The sequence below is a fragment of the Catharus ustulatus genome, chromosome 22 (assembly GCF_009819885.2).
Source record: "Catharus ustulatus isolate bCatUst1 chromosome 22, bCatUst1.pri.v2, whole genome shotgun sequence".
Taxonomy (NCBI): Eukaryota; Metazoa; Chordata; class Aves; order Passeriformes; family Turdidae; genus Catharus; species Catharus ustulatus.
In genome coordinates this window covers 2,073,292-2,091,206 of record NC_046242.1, presented here as the reverse complement: position 1 = coordinate 2,091,206, position 17,915 = coordinate 2,073,292, and the positions used below count along the sequence as shown (strand labels likewise).

The window sequence follows — 17,915 nt, the reverse complement described above, 5'->3', positions numbered from 1 at the left end:
CTTGGGGACTGAGGCCTCTGTTGTGGCTTCATGCAGCCTTTCTGTTGTATTTACATTTTCCTGCAGTGGAGCAAAACCTCCTGCAAGCACCAAAGCCATTTGTTCCCATAAATCCACCATGGTGCCCTAAAGACCTCTCCAAAAAGAATTTCAGCATTGTCCTGGCATGGTGAGACAAAGATTCCCACAGCCAGGAAAAAAAAAACACTCTTATAAAAAAAGAAAATTAAATCAGCATTTCTCAGGGAAAAACACCATGAAGGGGTAGGTGCTGATATAGGTGTGGGTGTGTAAAAATTAAAAGTGCTTACAGCAACCCACAGGGACATAGTTGGCTCTTCTTGAGTGATCAAGAAAATGCTGTGAGTCAGGAGCTCCCTTCCCAGCTGCCCCCAGGACTTTCGATGGGAGCTGATCCCCCCCAGCCACAGGAATCCTGTCAATGATTACCCCGTGTGGGATAACCAGAAATGCCCACAGCTGACAGGGAAACACACACAACTCCTTGAAGAATGTGACTCTTCAGGCATTAAACCTCTTCATGAGACACCCAGTGTTTTTACTTCAAAGTCAAGAGCTCAGACTGCTCCTGTGAGCCTGGCAGGGAAAGGAATTCCAACAGAAATGTCCAGACCAGCCCTGTGACAAACTGAAACCACCAAATTATTCCTTGTGTGTGAATGTGAGAGCAAACAGCAATCCCAGATCCAAACTGCAGATCAGAGCATCCAACACCATTTGGTTTGGGGGTTTTATTTACTTGGAGAGGTGCAGGGCATTTAAGATCCACTGACTGATTTTTGGCTTGTGGTGAGGAGAGCCTTTTGAGACTTTCTATACAATAAACTACTCTGACTAAAATCTGCAAAATTACCTCTCAGGGCTCTACAGAACAGCATCAATAGAAATGTGGTGCCAGCTAATGGCTGCAATAACTGTGTCCATCCCTGGGGAATGGTGGATGGAGAATATATCAATATGAGGAGTGGAAGGGCCAGGGAAGCTGAGCAGGCCCTGGTTATCAGACACAGGGATGATGCCACATGCATGATGTTATCTGGGAGGATCTTTACTCAGGGCCCAGGGGGTGGCCAGGATATTCTTTATGGACAAGGAAAGTATCCATCAGGCCATATTCATAATCATCAGTGCTGCACTCAGTAAGCAGTTTTGGGGTGAGGAGCACTGATGGAATAGAAATCAATGGAATTCAGCTTTTCTGCAGCTTTTGTTTAGAGCAAAGTAGGGGCAAAAAAATCACTTTGGTGTCCATGCATCACTTTGGTTTCTGACCCTTCAGTCAATGCAGAAAAGGCTCTGAGGAAAGCTGAAATGAGCCACAATAAAACTCTGAGCTATTTAAGAACTGTTTAAATCTTGACACAACTAGTAAACACATTCTTAACATAAGCATCAAATAAATTATTTTTTTTTTAGTTTGGCCACATGAGCACCTAAACCAGTGCAGGATGTGAAATTCCTGCTGAGCTTTCTCCTCCCCTTGGTGTCTTTCCTTAGGAGAAAGGAGCTGGCTCCAAGCACGAGGAGAGCAGTGATGGATGGAAGTGACTGCCACAAGAGTGATGTTCTGCCTTTTCCTAGCAGACATTTAAAAATCAGAACACCCCACAGGGTAGATTAGGGGATATCCTGGTCATTTTTCTATAATACTTACAGCATGTTTTCCCTCCACTTTTAAGCACCTGTCTTAAATTCCCTCTCCCAGCCTGGAGCACCTGTACACAGAGGTTTTTTTACAAAAGGCACAAATAAAAGGTGCTGGCTCCCTGCCATCCAAGGCAAATCAGCACATTTCCATGTAATCCCATGCAGGGAAAAACAAAGGTTGGTTCTATGTCAAACTTGCTCAGGAAAAATCAGCAAATGCAGGAGTTAAAACATTCCAACAGCAGCACGAACTTGACCATCTACATCCTGAATATTTTATGGTGTATTTATTGTAACAATATATTAAGCTACACATCCAACCACAAAAACAAAAACAGAAAGACAAAATACTCCTCATGTGCATGGCAGCTGCATTAGCATTTCTGAAGAACTTCAGAATTCCTGACACTGCTTTTAATTGGCCATTCTCCATTTCATTTCTATGTATAAATAACCAAAACAGATCAGAGCTTCTGCTTCATGTTTGTGCTGCCTCAGTGGGGCTCTAAGGCTCCTACACCACTGATGATGGGGATGGAAGATGTGATTTCCACACTATCATCAAATCTTCCTGAAAAAAGAGAAGATTTTATTTTCCCTAGAAGTAACAGAAAACCCTTCAAAGTCAGTGATCCTCAGTAATATTTCTGACCTTTGTGCCCTCCCTTCTAACCAAAACCAGCCAGCAAATCTTTTTCATGCTGTCAAATTCTCTGGGCAGGCAGTGACATCCTCAGAGCAGAGGTGCACCAACATCAGTCTGGACAGGAGAAACAAAAAAGCCTCCAAGGCCTTTTCCTGAGCTTCCTTTTCAAGGATTTCTAATTTTTTAATTGATACTGGCATTGTCCTTTAATAGTTTTTTTTTTAAGGCACAGCCAAAGAAGGCAGTTGGCTGCCTCCCAGAAATCCCTGCAGCTAACCAGGGAGCTCCTTTACATCCAATTTCAAACACATCAGAGGAATTTAAGCCTTTAAAGATTTGCTCTCAGGTCGAGGAGATTTCAGCACATGGAATGGGAGAGCTCAGACAAAAGCTCAGCGCAGCCCCGACGTGCCAGGGCACAGCACCTGCCTGGGAGCAGGAGCCAGGGAATGGCTCAGCTTGGGATCCTCAGCACAGGTCCCAAAAACCCCAAAATCCAGGGGAAAACACAGCTCTGCCCTCTCACACCACGTCACAGGCACCCCTGAGCTGGCAGGGACAGGGAAGGACTGTGGTGCCTCCAGCTCTGGTGGTTGGGGCATCCAAAATGCACCAAAAATGAGAATGTCCCCAATTAAACCAACAGAAAGTTTCAGAAAATCTTGAGTTTCTCATATTAAAAAGCAGAAAAGCTGAAGAAATACATCAGCTTTAGTGACACTTCAGGAATTTTTTGACAATAATAATTTGGTCATTATCTCTTAAACTTTTAATTTATCCTCTTTATATTCCACAGCTGTTCCACAAAACACACAGCAAATCAAAGCTTTGGTTAAGAATAGAGTATTCCTGTTCCTCAAAATTAACTTCAGGGCATTAATTTCTAAAAATAAATTGCAGTATCTTTAAAAAAACCCCAAACAATGAAATAAGCCCAAAAATTCTCAGCATACACATCTAACTGAGGGATTTTCTTTACTTTTGGTCTAAAATAAAGCAAGGCTTAATTCTTTTTGGTGAAAAGAGGGAGTGATGAACAGGACACAAGTAAATCTTTTCCATTTGGATCCTGTCAGTGAATCCCAGCAGATTCTCTCATCCATGGATAGGAAGAAACTGACACCTATTGGCAACTTTAATATTACTGCAGGAAGCTGCTTTCCTCCAAATGTGACAGCAAACAGCTTCCCCTAAGGAGATTTTTCTATAAATACAGAGATAATATAAAAAAATAATTTAAATGTTTCTAATTGTGACTGAAAATACATCCAGGAAAAAAGCAGACTTTTTAAAATAATAAAACTCTGACTTTTCCAAAGTAAATTACGAACTGTAAAGACACATGAAAAAATCCAAGGTGCCCAGGGAACAACCAAAAATGAACAGTGGGTAGGTCACTGTTGGTGTGGGTTTAATTAATTAATAAGTTTAATTTAATTGGTGTGGGCTGCTGATGTGATATCCTGGAACTTTACACATCTTTGTGCAAAATGAACAAAAAGAATTGTTCAGCTGCTGATGGAGGGCAGTGGGGGTGCCCTTAACAATCAGTTACAGCAACACTAAAAACAGAGAAGAGTTAAATATTCACAGAGCAGCATTTGGGTTTGGGTTGGTTGGGTTGGTTTTTTTTTTAAACAAGTTTTCCTGAAGCTCTAAATGATTCCCAGAGACCTGCTTTGAGAATTCAGAAATAAAGGCACAAACAAATCAGTTCTGAGCTCCTCTGAGCCCCAGATTGTACGTACTGGTAACGAAGAATTTTTTGGTGAAGGTGCAGCTGTCAAAGGCGGCAATTTTCTCCTGCAGGACCACAACGAGGATCCTGAAAACACAGAAATGGAACAGCCACTTCAGACATTAAATGCATTGGTTTAAAGATTCAATATCTAAATGTAATTATTTCAAAAGCATCAATATAAACTGTGCAGTGATGAAGTGCCAGGTTAGCAATCCCTGGCAGTTATTGAGGGTTCTCTCTCCTCCCAACCACTTCAGGAAGTGCAGGCTCTGATCCACAGCAGCACAGCACATTTGTGATGGAGCTCTTGCAGCCAAAGCTCCATTAAAAAGCAAGAATGGAGCTGCAAAGACCCTGAATTACTCTCCCTGACTCAAACAACAATCAGCTAAATGTGAAATAATCCCATTGCCCACCTCAGTGCAAATTTATTAAAACATTTGGTTTGCTAAAAGCAGGGGGGAATGTAATACCAAGAACATCAGCACACAAACAGAGCTGAGAGAAGCAGAATTTGGGTCAATTAGCAAATTAAAGATGTATGTTTATGTGTTTGCCTGTACATCACAAACTTCTGTTGTAAAGGCCAAAAATCACAAGGTAACCATGCAGGAAACACGGTGCTGCCTCAAAAAACAGCCCAGAGATGCAAATGTGGAACCAGAGCAGGACCCTGGAAGTTTCAGAACCAGGGAACACTTTCTCCCACACTGATGACTTCCCAAAATCAAGTTTTTAAAAGCTTGACATGAAAGAAGCACCTGGGAAGCCAGCACATAAAACCAACATTTAGCAATATGACATAATTAAAAATCTGTTATCCCCTCATTAGGCAGAGTATTTTTTAATTAGCTGTCAATATAAAGCATTATTAAATATTATTTTAATAGTCTTAATTGTAAAGATACAACGTGGAAAAAAATTAATCACATCTCTCAGTGAGTAAAACACACCTAATGCTTCATGTGAACACTGTGATTGTGTGGTGCAGCCTGAACAGTCACCTTGAAAAAGGGGATGAATCACCTTAGTCCCAACTCATGTCCTTGGGGAAAGGGTGATGATTATCCCCCAGTGAATTCAGCCTTTAACCCTTTTCCCCTATTTTTATCTGTTTTGCCACAAGAACATTTCCTCTTGTCCCATGGAAGTTCAATACCTGTGAAAGACTACAGTGAAATCAAAACATACACCATCCCCTCATGCTGATGTTTTCAGATATGTACAGAATATAAATTAGTTTTGGACATATCCTTAGTTTTAGTTAAATGATATATTCCAATTGCAGGAGCGAAAAACAGAAGAAATTATATCAATTCTAATTTTTCCTACATTGCCTAAAATAGAGGAAACCAATGAATAATGGGAAGGTTCTGACTGCAGGTGGAAGTGTAATGTATGTATTGAAAACCTATGGATATTGAAATATCCATATTGAAAAGCTATGGATATTTGATAGGAATATTTCCCAGTCCTGGAGATTTTTTCTCCTCCTTAAAGAAACTCTTTCTGCAGAATGAACCTCCTAGATGGATGATTCCAGAGCATTTATTGATCTATTTATTTTTAGTTGCACAAGTTTGATGCACAATCATCTACTTCCCATCTGCAACAAAACCAGGCACAAAAACTGAATCATTCTGAATTTTCCAATGATGTGTGTTGTTATTTACTGAAGGACCATCCATTGTGGCATGGTCATATGAAATGCAGGAATTTCTCCATGCAGGGCTCTACCTTTACCCCAGGAATTGGATTGCACCACTTCCCCAGGGCACCTGAGGCCACAGTGACTCACGGCAGTAATGGGAGGGTGAAGGGAGCAGGAACATCAGCAGGGCTTGCACCAAAGTCACCACTCCAAATTCTCCCATCAGGAGTGCCAAGGGATCAGCAGGATCCTCACACAAGGATCCTGGCATTTCTCTCCTGCCTTAAAAAGATGTGGCAAACTACAAAGCAAACCACAAAATTCACTTTGTGTGTCTGGGAGAGATGGGGATTTCACATTAACTCAGCAAAATTTGATTCCATGGACACAACAGATGCTGCTCTGTTGGAACTCTGAGATTCCTCAGCCTCCTGAGCCATTTTCTCTCTATCCCAACCCTGAGATGCTGCTTTTTTATTTGACTCACTGCAACATTATTCCCTGCAAACCAGGAATGTTTTGGATGTGCAGAGAGGCAAAATCTGACAGAGCAACACAAAGAAGAGAGACATAAACTCCTTAGTGCTCTGTGCTGTTTAAACTCTCTGTGATCCCATTTCCCCAGCTGTAGGTGGATCATCAAGGATTTCAGTGATTCCTGCTCACCCTTTAGCACAACTGAAAGAAGCTTAAATGATTTTTTTGGTTTGAGCTTCTTAAACCAAAGCCATGGGGGGAGCACATGGATGTACTCTAACTGAAATACTCCTTGAGAAACAGAGAACCAGAGCTGTGCTTACAGGAGAGTAAAAAAAAGGGGAATCAGGGAGGTCATACACCAGAAATTGTATTTATTACCAAAATCTGGCATGGCCTAACACACAAGGAATGCAGAGTGAGCATCCTTACCTTTTATTGCAATGCAGGTCATAAATTGGAGTTTTGAACTGGATGGACTTGACCATCTCCCCTGTTCTCAGGGAATACAGATCCACACAGCAATAGGGTGGGCTGGTGCTGAAAGGAATAAAAAAATACATATTTTAATAGAAATCAGGATATTTAAAAACTGGGTTTAATTCTTTCAGCCTCCTTATGTTGCTTAGCACACTGAAGGAAAATCACAGAACCACAGAATTATCAAGGTTGGAAAAGATCTCCAGGAACATCAAGTCCTGGACCCAGAATTCCAGCAATCCCAGCAGAACCTGGAGAACAAAGGGTCAATAGAAACCTTCTAAAAAAAGAAGAAAAACTGAATTATGATCTCCATGATGGCCATCAACCTGTACTGTGCAATATCAACCACTTGGTTTCCTTTACCACCAGGAAGGCTTTGGAAGTTTTAAACCACATCCTAGTACAAAATTACTCCTCAGAGCAACTCTTTCCTACAGGGAGAGAGTCTCCAACTCTCTGAGAGCAGCCTGACTTGGGCTGGTGGAGACACCTCAGCCAGAATTTACATTCACATCCCTGATGGGCTTTTGTTTGAACCCAACACATCTCTCCAACTGCTTGGCGTCACTTTTATCATTTCCATATAAATAAAAGCTTGAAGGCCATTCCTTAATAAAAAGGCTGAGTGGGAAAAGTGCTGAGTGCTCGATAGGGCTGAGCAAGGCAGTGGTGGAAACCCTTTTAGGGGCTGAGCAGAGGCTTTGATGTGGCAGCTCTGTTCCACAACACCTTTCTCCCCCTCCAAGAACACATTAAAACCTTGGCTATTTCTAGGTCAAGGAATAAGCAGGAGCACAAATTGCCAGCTGTACAAACATATCCTGAGCATTGGTAGAAGAGGGTGTTCCCCCCTGCCAGTATCTGTTTTATTTTACAGAGTTTCACACAATCCCTGCCCCAGCACTTGCCTGTCTCTTGGATCTGCTCAAGCTGCTCGAGAATTTTCTGGAAAGCTGGAGGACAAATGCCAACTGTTTACCCCCAGAGCCTCAAGATTATATTATTATTTATACAGTAATGTATAATATACAGTAATGCATAATACACAGTAAATGCACAGCAAGACAACTGTCAGAAAAAATAATAGAAAAAAATAACTTTTGACATTTTGCCCACTGAAGTTTTTCCCAAAATATACATTTTTCTAGGCTAATAACTAGAGGGTGCAATTTATTACTTCAAGCACTTCAAAGGCCCTTCAGAAACACCTTTAAAACAGTAAAACTTGAGCCAGTTCCTTCACATTAAAGTTCATTGCTGCTTGAAAACACAGAAAGCCACTGCAAGATGTATGTACAAGCTTTTTAAAATTAAGTGATTTATTACCTCTAGCAAATTGTAATATTGATAGAAGGGGAATTTCAAAACAGGAATCTCCAAAATAGATACAGCTAAAATTATCTCAACACACTTAATAATGATACTATTTCCATATCAGTGTGTTTTGAACAATTTTTCCAATTTATGGGTGATAATTCTGTCACTCAAATGCATAATAATTATTATGGATTAATTTTTATGGTATCAATGCTTTTGTCAACCACATTGGGTAAAACCTTGAGTTCAAGTGCCAGCAACCAAGGAATATCACAGAATCACAGAATTCCAGACTGGGCTGGGTGGGAAGGGACCTTAAAGCTGATCCAGTTTACAGGGACACCTTCCCCTATCCCAGGCTGCTCCAAGCCTTGTCCTCTGCCCTGCAGGATTTTATATGGATAGGTCAGAAATACTCTGAAATTCTGTCACAAATAAAATTCTGGTGAATTAATCCCATAGATTATCAATAAATATTCATTGTGTATCCTGATTGTTCAAACAGCTGCAGAGAGATCAACACCTTCTTTGAAGGTAATGGACACAAATCCCCCAACAACTTTAAAAATGGCAATAATAGATGTATAAATACACTCAGGCCTTGCTATTTCCTTCTGTTGGAGTGCTGCAGTGCAGGGATGGAGGGGAGGCAGCAGATGCCTCCTCCAGCTGGCACTTGGTGACATCTGTGCTCGTGGTCCATGACAGCATCACCTCCTCCCAGATCTGCTGGCTCCCACCATGGCAGAAAAGCTCTGTGCAAAATGTTTGCACAGAGACAAACACTCCACTCAGAACACTCCTGCTTTTTTAATTGAAAAAAAAAAAAATTAAAAGGGGGGAATCAACATGAGGTCAATTTTTCTGTGCTTTGCTGCCCAGGGTTGATTTTCTTCCACTCTGCCACACCATGAACATCCCACTGAAAGAGAGGTGGACAGCAGGGACAGGTTGGTCTCATGAGTCCAGAAAGGAAAAAAAAAAAAGCTTGGAGGTGTAAAACTGAAATAAAACTTTTGCTGGGAAAGCTGTCCTGTATGAAACATGAGGGTTTTCCAGTCAGTTGTGGCCTTTAATAAAATCATCTTTGGCCAGTATCACTGCACTTTCTACCACCCTCACAAAGTTACTTTAAAGCACAAACTTATTTTTAGTAATTACTTTTGGTGCCTTGAAGAGGAGACAAAAATATTAAAACTTACACTGAAATCCTATCCAAAGTAACTAATAAAAAAATAACATAATCTCTTACTAGGCACAGCTTTAACAACCTGAAGGATTAAAAAAAAAATAGAATTTGCTGTAAGGAAGTTGTTAAGAGCCTGAAATGAAATATAATTTCCAAACTTGTAGAGACAACAGGTGAGAGAAAAGTGACAGCAGTTCCAAGGAACTGGCTGTTCAAGGTACAACCAAAAACCAAAGCAAAATACTCCATAAATTGGTTGTTTTTTTGTTTGTTTTTCTTTTTTTTTAAATTACTACTCTATAAAGCATCAAATCTACCAATAAGTTGCTGGGGAAAAAGGCCATTTCCATGTGGGAGTGAGGAGATGCTGACAGTGACCCAAGTTTTTAATCAGCAAGGGTGGTTCCAGTTCTGTTCCACCTCTCTGGTGCTTCACAGAAGGGGAAAGAAGCAAAACAAAACCAGAGCACAGAGTTAATTAATTGAATATTGGAAAAATTCCTGCCTGAACCTTTACACTGGAAAGTTGAAGCATGAGATTTGATTATGATCTTTGTAGCAATATTATGAACATGGTGAGACCACAAAGGCAATTCTGTTCTCCTCAAGGGCCCTGAAGAAGGTTTGCTCAGATTAAGAGATTTCAATTCTGGAAGGATCATCTTCTCTTTCCAGGCCATGCACAAAATGTCCCAGAAGCTCAAAGAAATTATTTTTTACCAAGCAACCTAATCTTGTCTTAAAAGACTTTGACCAACAATGAGTCCTCTATTTTTATGGTGAGTGGTTCCAACATTTTGATTGTTTTATTTTTATGACATGACTTCTTAGTGCCTGACAGAATTGGTACATATTCTGCTTTTTGGCTTCTGTGTCTCTGTCAAGGACACAAAAAGGTTCACTGCCTTCAGATATCTTTTGTCAGTGATCACCCAGAGCAATCCAGGCAGCAAGAAAGTGAAAAAAAACTTTTAAGCCTTAAGTTGTAAGGTTTGTTTTCCAGGCTCAGCACTAAACTCCTCTAAGCAGGACAATTCTCTTCTCCCCTTCTTACTTAGGGATGCACACCAGAATGAAAACTTTAAAAAAATAATAAATTCAGTTCTTTCTAAACACCACTTCAGGAAGAGTTTTTATCAGGACCTTCATCATGGAAAGGCTCTCTGCATTTCATCTTTTCACAATAAAAGCTTGAAAACTCCACTCTGTAAGTCATTTTCTAATTGGTACCACTTAACAGATTCATTCAAAATCAGGAAAAGCAGCACAAAATTTCTCAGAAAGTGACACTTCCACCAAAATGTGTGTGCAGCACTGAATCACAAAGCAGCAGAGACATTTTAAGTGCACCACAAATTGCAAAAAGCATGGAAACACTTATTTCTAAATAAGAAAAACCTGTACCAACCTTAGACACATGTTACTAAATCTAATCCTTTAAATACAAGGGAGGCAGTTATTTGATCCAGCACTAAAATAGTTGTGTCAAACACCAGGAGATACAAACTTCACTGCTGCATCTTCCTCAAATATTTTGATCAAGTCTATCAGCCCAGGGAAAAAAAATTTCACCTTTATCTTTGTACTTCACCATCTTCACTGAAAATATTTTTATTACTTGTGTGACACAAGCAGTCACCAACTCTGCAGAAATCATTTTGTCACAGGTAAAATGAGTCAGGTTTCAGGTTCAGGAATCTGCTTTTTTTGGATCATAACGAGTGATTTTATTTGTGTTAGTTCATCACTGAGGCATTTCTGCACCTGGAATGACCCAGGAAGGACTGGCTGCAGGATGGATGGAGGGATTGGCTGAAGGTTTCTGCTTCCTGAATAATTCTGGTCATGGTCTGGGAAAAAACCTGAGGTTGCACAGGGACTTTTCCAGTTGAGTATTTTCAACAACCATTAATCCACTGCTGGTCCATGAAACCAACAACTCCTTCACTGCCAGCTGTAGCTGAGGTGTCAGACATCAACTAGAGGGGGAAATCCAAGACTGGGTTTGTGCAAATATTGATTATTTCAACGTTTTGATCCTGTTATTTTTATGAAATGACTTCTTAGTGCCTGACAGAATTGGTTAATATTCTGCTTTTTGGCTTCTGTGTCTGTGTCAAGGACACAAAAAGGTTCATTGCCTTCAGATATCTTTTGTACAGAGCAATCCAGATACTATGAGAGAAAAGCAGAAGGGGAAACCTTAAAAATACCAGAATATTTAAAAATCCTTAAAAACACCAGAATAAAAACCTCCAAATTCCTTGTTTTGGCAGCTCTTCCCACACCCAGCAGCACAATTCATGTTGTGCTCTCTGCTATTCCTCCCTCTCATGATCAGAGGATTCTCTCTAGGTTTGGGGGGTTTATTTGGTTTGGGGGGTTTTTTTGGTTTGAGGGGGTTTTATTGGGTTTGTTTTCACATTTCAGGAGCTGAGAGCCACCCAAGAGCTGGGTGTCCCTGCCTGAGGAGAGTAAAACAGCCCAGGCTGCCTCCTCAGCTGTGAGCTGTGCAGGGAGACCCGAGTGTGACACACTTTCCACTTCACTGAGACGTGCCACATGTCCCCAAACTGAGCTGTCCCATCACATTTGTGCTCAGTTAATACAGGAAGATTAGCAGCATCCCTGCAGATTTATCTGAGGGGAAAGGACTTGAAGAGCAGGATCTTTTTTTTTTTCTGGTATATTCTGGATTAGATTTTGCTTGTGTGTAGCTAAACAAGCCTTTTATACACAATTTATGGACCTGCACTGGCTGGTTTTGATCATTCTATGAGTGTACATGAAACTGGAGACATTTCTGTAAATCTTCATGAACATGAGCAAAGATTAAGTTCTGACAGAATACAACTGCATTTATCATACCTCTATCAACAACTAATATTTTTGTGATCAGCTGATCAAGCCACAATCTGAAGTGTTTCCCACAAAAAAATAGAAAATTAAAGAGTTGTCTTGCCCTTCCTGCAGTCAAATGAAGCAGAACTCACCCCTGAAATTAATGCACATAATTTGTATTGCAGTAAGAGCCACACAAATCTCCAAGATCATCCAGCATGGACCAAAATAAAAAATTTTGCAGCAATTTTTGCACATCAGAAGACAGCCACATGTCACAGCTTAAGAGGAAAAGATCACATTTCTGGGAGCACAACTCTGAGGGCAAATTGATGCTGAAACACCTCAGCTCCAGCCAAATTTCACCAAGGACATGTAGAACCCAAATTGAGCATTTTGTGCAGCCACTCCCAGCCTCAGCTAGACACAGATTATTAAAAGTGCATTTCTAACACTCCAAGGCAGTATCAGAGCTTTTTGCTTTATTCTGTACTGACAGTATTTTCTGATTTATGGTGTAGCAGAAGACAGCACAGCTAACACAGATGGCAGCTGACTATTTCAGCATTTACACAATTATTATTTATACACAATTATTATTTATACACAATTATTGTACATATTCAAGGCTCTTTCCTCAGCCTGTGTGCATTAGAAGCCCCAGCCTGGTGTGTGCCTCAACATCCAACAACTGGAAAAGCTTTACCTGCTACAACCATTGCAGGACCAAACACTTCATCCTGTTGGTTCTTGTAACCCATTCCTTTAGATTCCAGGTTTGGTTTTTTCTCTTTTTTCTGTGCTCATGATTCATGAGCCTCACAGGCACCTTCTCCCCCCAGATGCCATCAGCACCAACAAAGGCCACGTTAAGCCAGTGGCTCCTCACAACCACTCTGGGCTCCAGCACTAAGCACAAAACCTTGCACCAACCTGTCCAAACTCAAATTCTTTTAGATTTTTTTTGCCCTCAGTGTCGTTAATGCTGTAAGAAACCAGAGGGGTTGTGCAACACTTCATCACCTGGGTATTAAGCAGCCTCTGCCTGCAGTTGTGTGATGGAGATCATTAGAAGATGTCTGTCAGCTGCACAGGACTCTGCTAAATCTTAATTGTTCATGTGCCAGTTTATGGCTCAAATTACAATTTTTGAGGAGCTTGAAAACAATCCCATTTCCAAGAAATAATTAGAGGGTTTTAGAGTGCGTAGGACTGAAGCTGAGCAGGAATGAGCTTAGATCTTATGGTTAAAGCACTTGAAAAGTGCTCTGAACAGCAAAGCTGCTGGTTCTGGTCACATCAGGCAGGCCAGAATTTTCCCAAGTGCCCATTAATTATATGTTCTTAGGTATTTCTTACTCTGTTTTATGACTTGAGTCACAATCCATGCTCTACAGATGTGCAGAGTTCCCACTGTAGCTGAACTCACCAAAAGCTGGGTGCAATGATGCAATAATCCCTGAAAAGAATCATTTGTGCAGCCCCACGTGCAGCAAAAGGAATATTCTGCTTTTCCTGAAATTGGTTTTAAAGTTAAAACCCTCCACAAATTGCTTAACATCAAAAAGAAACTTCAGTTTATTTTATATCTTTTTTCTCAGTGAAGGCAAGGATGCAGCCACCTCTTCTACTGGAGCACTCTTCTTTAAATTTGGAGGAATTTCCAAGCTAAAGGTGGTTACAGTTGTTCAAATTATGCAGGCAAAATTGATTAAAATGTTGGTTTATTTTATTATTGCCTCACTGTAAAACATCATCATTAAAATGTTTTATTAACAATTTGGATCATTGATTTTAAATATAAGTTTGTGAGCAACCATCCAGAAATGTGTGAGGGGTCTCCTCAGGTGATATTCTAATACATTACCTAGTCAGAATTAAAAGAAAGAAGGCATTGAGCAAGATCTTTTTTTAAGCACATGCCTTAAATGCAGGAGCCTTCTAAATCTCTATTTGGAATTACTGAAGAAGTATTAACTGAGTTTATTAATTGAAATTTGAAAATTTACAATTTAAAGCTATTAAGATACATCACTTCTATTAAAAAAATACTGAAGTTAAGAAAAATAATAATGACATCAGATTTTTTAAATTGCATTTTAATTGTCTTTTCCTCTAATTTGGAGATTTAAAAGGAGCTCATCCACACATGAATGGTTGAGCTCAGCAAACTCCCATGACATTTTCTCTGTATATTAAATATTTTTGAAGGAAAGGAAGGGAAAAGCACAGGAAGAACTTGGGAGGGCCCACAGTAAGGGAGACAATGGCATTTAGTAACAGATGCAAAACTCCAATACTGTCAGGTTGTAGGGATGGCTGGAGTGGCAGCAGTTGTGTGTGTGACACACAGACACAAAGCCTGCAAGTTGAGGCAGTTTGCAATCAGCTGCTCCAGCTCTGAGGAAGAAGTGACAGCAGTTGTTTAGGAAAAAACAGATTAAAGAGCATCCTCTGGGAGCCCAGTGGGATCTGAGGGCTTTAAGTGTCCCCAGGAAAAGAGAACAACTTCAGCCATCCTGAAATTTCTGCTTCCCAGAGTCCCTTAAGTCCTTCCTAGGGTACAGAACACAGGAAAAACCCTAAAACATATCAGAAAAGAAAATACAATCCCCAACTGCTCTCTGTTGATTTATAACAGTTATTTCTAAGACAGACAAAAACACACAGATGCAAACAATTACTCTATTTTTGTAGGCAACAAGTGAGGTGGGTGGTAACTGAGAAATTGTGCAAAATCCTGTCACAATATTCTGTTTTTTTCTGAAGTAACCCTGAGCACACAACAAACGCTGGCCACATCAGAGACTTTCCAGGGCCTGAAGGGCCACTTTGATTCCAGACCGCTGCAGGCATTAGTGGGGACGTAATTAGGGTAAAAAGTTCAACCACAGCTCCATGTCTAGAGTGCTGCCAGAAATAAATTTCCTCTCATTCACTGGTTTCTACTGTACCCTCCCTGAGAAACATATTGAAAACACATTTATCTTTGTAGAGTTTGTTCCTCTTCTAATTAACTTTATAGCGTTTACAGTATTGAATAATTTAAAGTGGAATTTAAAGTGGCCCTGGAAGCAGCAGCCCTGCTGTAATGGTGCTGTGCATTATCTTTTCCCTGTGGTGCTTCTTTTGACAAGTTACTGGGGGCAGCTTTGTGCTCCAGCTGGTTTTATCTGGACTTCCTTCCCTCCATCCTTTCCATCCCTTCCCTGCATCCCTACACACAAAGGGGTTGGAACAGCAGTAAAACAAAACTCAGAGCTCTGCTCTCCCAAACCTCCACTCCATGCTGAGGATGCCTTGGAAAAAGTTTATCTTTTTACAGCTTCATAAATCAAAGCTTTAGAAGGTCAAAACTACCCCTGGTTCTCACCAGCTGGTCAAGGTTTGACCCCAAATATTAATTTTCTCCCAGTTTTGATCCAAGATTAACAGTTTATTATAGTTCAAAGGTTATTTCTTACTCTAGGTTCACTGAGACAAACATTTGGAGTATCAGAGGAACTCCAATTTGGTATTTACACATGGAAACATCACCTTATTCCATTAAAGCTCCATCTCCTGGCATTGGAATCCATGAGAAAATTCACAGAATTACCAGAAATATCACTGCAACATTACAAAAATGTCCATTTTTATGATCACAGAATCAACTTACAAGAAAAAATGCTGGGGTCTGAAGAGTTCTTTTTAAGATGGAGATTCTATCTTTAGGACATAACAACCTCACCCAGCATCACTAAAAGGAATTTAAACTACTTTATTCCTGCTTCTGTCAGGATCTTGAAAGCTGCCACACAACCTGCTAAGGCTAAACTGAATTTTCCTGAAAGAAATCAGAGAGGAAAATGTTTTTCATGTGCTGGAATGGAAGGAAGTCTCTGCAGGGCAGCTGACACCACACACCCTGCATCACTGAGGCTCTGCAGTTCTGCAGCAGCACAAGAACCTTTGGGACTCAAATCCTCAAAGGTAACAGAAATGAGAGAGTTTTGCCCAATTTTTGAGGTCCTAATGTACTTTCTAGAACAAAATAATTAAATTAAATTTGCTCTCTAGGCTTGACAGTCTTCACAAAATCTGAGTCTTCAATAAAAGCCCACAAATATTTCACAAACTTCATGAAATCTCTTTCACAGTGCCCAACACAACTGCAAATCACAACCATGTGGCCCAGACCATTGATTTCAGATCTAAAGCTACAGACATTTAGAGTGGACACTGATTTTAGCACAACTCAGCAACAGTGCCAGACCCAGAGCAGGCTCCCATGACTCTGAAATATTAATTGAGAAAATATTAATGCTTTAATTGTGCTGTTACTCATGTGAAGCTGCTTCCTAAACCTGAGCACTCCCATAACCACATCCCTGAGCTGAAGCTGGGTTAAGGTTTGCAGGATTTCATCTGCAGTAGCCATGTGAATAAAGCACAGGTTTCCTGAAAATCTGCTGCCAATTGATTTGCCTTGTAAACAGATCAGCAAGGGAAAAAAAAATGCTGGCTAGCCAAAGTTACACATTTTGTTTGCTCCAACTACTCCTCCTTCTTTAATTTACCCTAATTTCCCCTCTCCTCCCATGATTCATAAAGATTACCTCTTGCTTCTCATGCCCTTAAAGAACCTCCATCCAATTCTTCAAGTCATCCAAAATTTCTCACCACTCCACATCATTAAATGAATTCACTTTTCTAAAAATAAAGGCTGGAAAACCAACACAAGCTAGAGGCTGCTGAAGAGGTCTGAGCTCCTGCACTCTCCCCAAAGGCCTCAAACTCTTTTTAATCATCTATTACAGATTGTTTAATTAGTTATACCTGCATCATACCTGTTACAGATTGTTTAATTAGTTATACCTGATTACCATACTTGCCTATGTAAGGTTCTGGCATCATCTGCTACTCTTTTAGCAAAATAATTTGGCTATTTGGGCACAGGACAAGGGAACCAAAATATCAAATGCTTTTTGTAAGGATGGCTTAGAGATCCAGCAGCTGCAGAAAGATGGAGAAATGTTTTTTATAGGAGCATGTAGTGACAGGACAAGGGCTCTGATTTCCTCCATGGGCTTTTATTTCCCTCCTGGAATGGTCATTTTGATTATTTTCAGCTTTCTTGTTACCAATATCATCTACTCAAGGGCAAATTTGCAATCTCTCCATTTATTCTCAATTATTTTAAAAATAATCTTAAATAGAACAAAATTATCCTGGTCAGTTTCCTTTTAAATTTCTCCATTAACTAAATTGTAGTATTTATATAACATTTATATTTTAAGAGAACAAAAGTAATGGATTTTGGACTACTCTGGTGTATTTAAAAGTGTTTTTACAGCTCCAGTCTGTTCCAAACTAAGGCTTCAATAACCCAATAAGGGTTATCTTCATGTTTCACCACTTAGGAAATGCATTAATATGTACCAAACCCAACAATTAATTTTGTGTGTGTGTGAAGATTTGTTTGGCTTATCACCATGAACAAACAGACATGTCTTTACAACCCTCCACAACCCCAAAATTTAGGCAGATATTCTTTCTTTTTTGGTTTTTCCTTTTCATTTGCAAATCTTGTAATCTAAGAGTGAAGTTGACTGAACCAACCTCTAAGGCAGCAGAGAAATATCAGCCAAAAACCACAATCTGTTTCCTATTTCTGAGTCAAGATTGCATCTTTTGGGGGGCTGTGAAAACAATTGTTGTGAAAAGATTATCCAGTGAGTCATGGGCTGGTTTGGGTTGGAAGGGGACCCTTAAAGATCATCCTGTGAAACATTTCAGTTGTTTTATTAGCTGGAAAAATGTGACTTTTAAAATACAAAAATGTGTGCACCAGAAAATCAGATATGAGACAAAAGTTCCATGTTGTTGGTGAGTATATGAAAAAAAAATAATCACATACAAG

At 40.0% G+C, this 17,915-nt stretch overlaps 1 protein-coding gene across 10 annotated transcripts in view; it reads right to left on the bottom strand.

The window, feature by feature from the left end:
- BCAS3 (BCAS3 microtubule associated cell migration factor) overlaps window positions 1–17,915 on the bottom strand; it is a 295,160-nt gene that overhangs the window by 254,786 nt on the left and 22,459 nt on the right. For all 10 annotated transcript variants that reach the window (XR_004419938.1, XM_033078230.2, XM_033078232.2 and 7 more), the window contains exons 8-9: window positions 6,616–6,723; window positions 4,063–4,139 (exon numbers count right to left, since the gene is read on the bottom strand). Coding sequence is in view for 9 of the 10 variants with exons in the window: in XM_033078230.2 (XP_032934121.1) it covers window positions 4,063–4,139; window positions 6,616–6,723 (185 nt within the window). In the remaining variant the exon portion in view is untranslated. The remainder of the gene's footprint in view (window positions 1–4,062; window positions 4,140–6,615; window positions 6,724–17,915) is intronic.